Source organism: Carex rostrata, chromosome 26, assembly GCF_964058835.1.
Source record: "Carex rostrata chromosome 26, lpCarRost1.2, whole genome shotgun sequence".
Taxonomy (NCBI): Eukaryota; Viridiplantae; Streptophyta; class Magnoliopsida; order Poales; family Cyperaceae; genus Carex; species Carex rostrata.
Window position 1 is genome coordinate 4,390,284 of NC_135943.1, and position 6,000 is coordinate 4,396,283.

General features: G+C 35.6%; 1 protein-coding gene across 4 annotated transcripts; it reads left to right on the forward strand.

Moving 5' to 3' along the window:
• The first annotated feature begins 1,286 nt into the window (after nucleotides 1–1,286).
• LOC144544425 (uncharacterized) lies at nucleotides 1,287–4,233 on the forward strand. Of its 4 annotated transcripts, none has more exons than XM_078292929.1 (2): nucleotides 1,287–1,423; nucleotides 1,672–4,233. In XM_078292929.1, exon 2 carries the CDS (start codon nucleotides 1,765–1,767, stop codon nucleotides 4,096–4,098), a length of 2,334 nt encoding a protein of 777 aa, XP_078149055.1. In that variant the 5' UTR covers nucleotides 1,287–1,423; nucleotides 1,672–1,764; the 3' UTR covers nucleotides 4,099–4,233. The 4 variants fall into 4 exon arrangements, with proteins under 4 accessions (XP_078149055.1, XP_078149056.1, XP_078149057.1 ...); XM_078292930.1 differs by having other exon boundaries at nucleotides 1,300–2,560; nucleotides 2,876–4,233; XM_078292931.1 differs by having other exon boundaries at nucleotides 1,301–2,560; nucleotides 2,981–4,233.
• Nucleotides 4,234–6,000: the final 1,767 nt, after the last annotated feature.

The following is a 6,000-nucleotide window of genomic DNA, read 5'->3' on the forward strand; positions in this document are numbered from 1 at the left end:
ATTGGATTAATGCTGACGAGCGCAACCAACATCAAGCTCAAGAATCATCTTCTGCAGCTGATACTGAAGAAAGCGTTACTGAGCCGCAGCCTCAACCTAATTCAGATTCAGACGGTGCGGAAGAAAACGAACAATGGTATATGAATCCAAACTACTAGATAGGTAGTGTCGGTATAATTTTCTAACCTCCTTTAATATTTATGGTTATTTTAAAAATTATAATTTCTAAACATTTCAATTAGTTTTTAAATTATTCATTTTAAAGAACAATTACTAACAAAAAAAAAGTTAGAACTCCGCCTATGTTATTTTACATAGCCGGTCCCAAGCCCGGAATAAAGGAGGAGGGTAACTTTTATTTTTTAATCTATTGTTTTCAAATTATTCATAATTATTTTTAATATAATAAATTAATTTAAGATATTATTATTTATATTTTATTGTTTTAATTATAATGAGAATTTGAAAATAAAATAAAATGACTTGCTTAAAGAAATAAATAAATAGATTTGTACTTAGCCGTATAAATATACAAATTTTTGTACGAATAATTTTTATATATAAGATACAAATTTTATTCATTTATAAATTATAAAGACGCGACTTGATAATTTCATGTATATATATACTCTATTTGATATCGAACTATTCATATTATAAAAATCGAATTATAAACACGTAATAATCTTTATACGACACTGTAAAAAAAAACAGAAAAAATATTAAACAAAACAGAAAAAAAAAACTGAAACAAAGACAGGAAAAAAAAAACTGAAAAAAAAAACTGAAAAAAAACGGAAAGAAAAACAGAAAAAAAAACAGAAAAAAAAACGGAAAGAAAAACAGAAAAAAGAAGAAGGAAAAAACAGAAAAAAAAAAAAAAAAAAACGGACGGACCGGACCCGTACCCGTCAACCCGCAACGGGTACGGGTAAGAAACGGACCGGATATAGGTTTTGGGAAAATTACCCGTCTACCCGTTACGGGTTTTACCCGTACCCGACCTACCCCTTTACCCGTAACGGGTAACCCGGAACGGGTCACGGGTAACCCGTTAGCAAGTGTCTAGTTCCAGTTGCTAGCTCCCGATCTCTGGAATTTCATCCAGTGCAATACCTTAGCTACAATAAATAGATCCGTTCTTTTAAGCAGGCACAAATCTCAAAACAGACCCCTAAAGTTTCCGATTTTCCGTAGACACCGGATTAAGGTTGATCCGGTTGGGATTAATCAGAACCGTTGATTTCCCATGCAATACTGAGGGAATACGGACTCGGATCTCTCTTCAGTCTTCCCCATTTAAAATGCATCTCCCAAAATAAAACTATTCCTCAATTTTATCCATTCATCCAGCACCAGCAGTGAGTGGCCGCAGGAGAATAATTGGCATTCTCTCCGTTCCTTCTCCTTTCTTCTTATTCTGGTTTGGAGCTTCTTTTCTCTTTTCCTTTTCCTTTTCCGATTTAAATGCTATTGCTTGCTAGAACTCTCTTGATGCTGTGCTTTGCCTGGCTCAACAGCTCTAGATTTAGCCTCCACATTTAATTAGTGACTGTATATTTTTTTTGAAAAATAGTGGTATATACCATTTAAATCTCATATGCCTTTGAATAATTAGTGACTGTATAAATCTCCTGCTTCTAATTGTTTGTTAAATTCATATTCCTTCAGTATATGGTAAGGTCGGACAATTTTGGAAGCCAAGCTCAAACTTGTTAGATAATTTTTTTGAAAGAAACTAGAACCGAACCAAACAAGAATCAGATGGACATGGTGTGTGCCATATGTCTTGCCCCCTCCTTTTCGCTTTCACCATCCCCTTCCAAATCCCAATCCTCATTTCAATTTGCTTCTCATGGAGGTCTCTCCCTTGTCCGCTATGCGTTCCCCCAATCCAAATCTCAACCCAACAGAATAACCAACAAACAAAATCCACCATCCGCTACTAGTAACTTCCCGAGCAACTCAAATTTTGATGACCATTTTCGAAAGGCTGGGAGGCTGCATCAGCAGCATAGGAAGGGGGGTGCCATTTCTGCCAAAGAGGCGCTTCACCAGTTCGAACAGCTGTTGGATTCTCCGGCCGACATCCGTCAATTCAATAAGATCTTCGCTGCCTTGGTGCGCACTAAAAATTTAAGCAACCTTATCTTTTCCCTCTTCACCCGCTTAACCCAAGATGAAGGAATCTATCCTGATAACTATACCTATGCTATCTTGATGAAATGCTGTGTGCAGATGAATCAGGTCAGCCTAATGTTTGGTTTTCTGGGACGATTTTTCAAAGAGGGTCACAACACTAATGCTCACATCTTCAGTCCAATACTTGAAGGTCTCTGTCGCGAGAATAGGATTAGTGAGGCTACCATTATGGTGCTCGACAGAATGCCTAAGCTTGGATGCCAACCCAATGTTGTGACCTACTCCATTGTTATAGATGGGCTGTGCAAGAAGGGTGAAATTGAGAAGGCAATGGATCTCGTACGGGATATGATTTCTAATGGGTGTGCTCCTAATATGGTCACCTACAACACTCTTATACATGGGTTAGGTAAAAAAGGTGAAATTGAGAAGGCAATGGATTTCCTTAGTGATATGACTTCTACAGGGTGTGCTCCTAATGTGGTGACCTACAACACTCTCATAGATGGGTTTAGTAAAAAAGGTGAAATTGAGAAGGCAATGGATATTCTAGATGACATGATTTCTAAAGGGTGTGCTCCTAATGTGGTGACGTACAACACTCTCATAGATGGGTTTAATAAAAAAGGGGAAATTGAGAAGGCAATGGATATTCTAGATGAGATGATTTCTAATGGGTGTGCTCCTAATGTGGTGACCTATAGCACTCTGATTGATGGGTTTAGTAAAAAAGGTGAAATTGAGAAGGCAATGGATATTCTAGATGAGATGATTTCTAATGGGTGTGCTCCTAATATGGTCACCTACAACACTCTTATACATGGGTTAGGTAAAACAGGTGAAATTGAGAAGGCAATGGATATTCTAGATGAGATGATTTCTAAAGGGTGTGCTCCTAATGTGGTGACCTACAACACTCTCATAGATGGGTTTAGTAAAAAAGGTGAAATTGAGAAGGCAATGGATATTCTAGATGACATGATTTCTAAAGGGTGTGCTCCTGATCTGGTGACCTACAACACTCTCATTGATGGGTTCAGTAAAAAAGGTGAAATTGAGAAGGCAAGTGATATTCTATATGACATGATTTCTAAAGGGTGTACTCCTGATCTGGTGACCTACAACACTCTCATAGATGGGTTCAGTAAAAAAGGTGAAATTGAGAAGGCAATGGATATTCTCGATGAGATGATTTCTAAAGGGTGTGCCCCTGATCTGGTAACCTACAACACTCTCATAGATGGGTTCAGTAAAAAAGGTGAAATTGAGAAGGCAATGGATATTCTAGATGAGATGATTTCTAAAGGGTGTGCTCCTAATGTGGTGACCTACAACACTCTCATAGATGGATTCATTAAAAAAGGTGAAATTCAGAAGGCAATGGATATTGTAGATGACATGATTTCTAAAGGGCATGAGCCTGATGTTGTGACCTATACCACTCTTATTGACGGGCTGTGCAAGAAAGGTGAAATTGATACGGCACTGGATTTTCTAAATGACATGATTTTTAAAGGGCATGAGCCTAATGTCGTGACCTATACCACTCTTATTGATGGGATGTGCAAGAATGGTGAAATTGAGAAGGCAGTGAATATTCTAAATAACATGATTTCTAAAGGACATGAGCCTAATGTTGTGACCTATAGCACTCTTATTGATGGGATGTGCAAGAATGGCGAAATTGAGAAGGCAATGAATATTCTAAATAACATGATTTCTAAAGGACATGAGCCTAATGTTGTGACCTATAGTACTCTTATTGATGGGTTGTATAAGAAAGGTGAAATTGAGAAGGCAATGAGTTTTGTACATGACATGATTTCGAAAGGGCATGAGCCGGATGACGTGACGTATAGCATTCTAAAGTCCTTCCTTGAGCCTGATGTGCTCTTAAGTATAGGTGGGCTGTGCAAGGAAGGTGAAATTAATATATTGAGAACGCTTTTGGAATGATATCATAATGGAACTATCCTGTAGGGGTTGGTTTGCTTGTTTCATAGGAACAGATATAGTGTGCTATTTTGGTTCATTATTTTCTTAATTTGTTGTATGGATGAAAGTGCTCATTAGTTATTTTGGTTGAGTTTCCTTTTTCTTGTTGTTCAGAAGCTTTTAAGCATTGTTTTAAATTCCTTTCCGGTTTTATTGATTTATTTTGGTCTTGTGATTTTACATAATTCTGCTGCCCGGTATTTGATGCTAATTTCCAGATTTTTTATATTTTTATATTTGTCAATTGTATCAATTGGTGCTGTTTGAGATCACTGCATTCAACCGATCCTGTCTCAAAACCTCGGTTTGTTTGTAAAATTTATTTTTGCTTAATAATTTGTTTTTCAGTGAAATATAATCTGTGTTTGAATAGTTATACTTTTGTATTTTTTTTTTAATTGCGTGAGCATCTCAATGGCAATTGTAAAGTCATTGTTGGAAGTTTCATTTCTATTTTTAAAAATATTAAACTTTCAGAAATTTGAAAGCTTTCATGTTATGAAACTTTCAAAAGCACTTTCATGTGAGAAAATTGGTGGTTATTATTCTTTTAAAAATAAAGTTTTGCAATTACTATTCTTTTTTGAATACATTTATTTTGCAATTAGTGGCTTCTTTCATTTTTTTTTTCTGAAAATATAACGATGTATTTGGTGAGAAGTATTGTGTTATTAGGTAAGCGAAGTACTGTTCATTTGTTTTCCCACAAAGAAGAATCAAAATATAGCATACGCTTTCATATAGCATTGTGCAATGGTATGACCAAGGCAGTGTTACTTTTCTTTTTTCTTTTCTTTTTTAATTCTTAAAAGTGGCTATCAAGGTATATTAGAGATTATAACCCATCTCAAGTTTGTAACTTCATGATAATCATATCAAGGGTAAGGCTAAGGTGCTATGGGTTGCATAGAGGGCTGTGGTGCTACGACTCAATATTAGAGGTTTGAAAATTCAAATGCTCGATTCAAACCGTTCATCTTGTTCTCCATATTAATATGTGTTTGGAGACCAAATTTTACTATTTTTTTAGAAAGGTAGAAAATCAGTTAATTTAAAAAATTCTGCACCATTCAGATATTTGATTTTCTACCTATCTAAGAAAATAGTAAAAAAAAAATTTCAAAAAATATAAAATTTGATCTCTAAACATATATTAATATGAAGAACAAGATAAACAATTCAAATCGATCATTTAAATTTTAAAAATTCAAATATTAAGCTATTGCACCATAGTCCTCTATGCAACCCACACCACTTTAGCCTTATCCTCATATCAATGTCATCAGTTGAGCGCTTGTGGCAGATCAAAATTCAAGAGGGATTGATGGGTATTAAGGCCCAAATGAGGCCCAATTCGGACAAGGTATTATGCATGATGGGGCTGATTAGGATATTCAACAAATTCAATTCTGCGCTAACCATTCAAATTCTATACAAAACCTGAAATAGAGAGAGACTCGCACTCGGATAATCCAGTAATCTCCTATGGAGCTTAAATTGCTTAATACATTTTACATTTTGAAACCGTTAAAAAAAATTATTTTTTCTTTTCTTTTTTATTATTAAGAACGGGGTTTTATATTGAAGGTGGATACAGATATGGTGTTAACATTATCCTCTCCGTTTACACCCTTATTATAAAGGCTTTTCGACTTCTGTACAAGTTTACTTTTGTCATTCATATTTATGAGAATATTCCAAAGTTAAAAGCAACACAAAGTAGGACCAACGGGAGCCCGGTGATCCTCGAACAGAATTTGGTTTGGTGGATACCTAAGCCGTTTGATTAACGGGTTCACATTTCCCAAATCCGTTAATCTAATTTAACCCCTTAATCGGACGGTAGAGCATCTGTAGGACCGG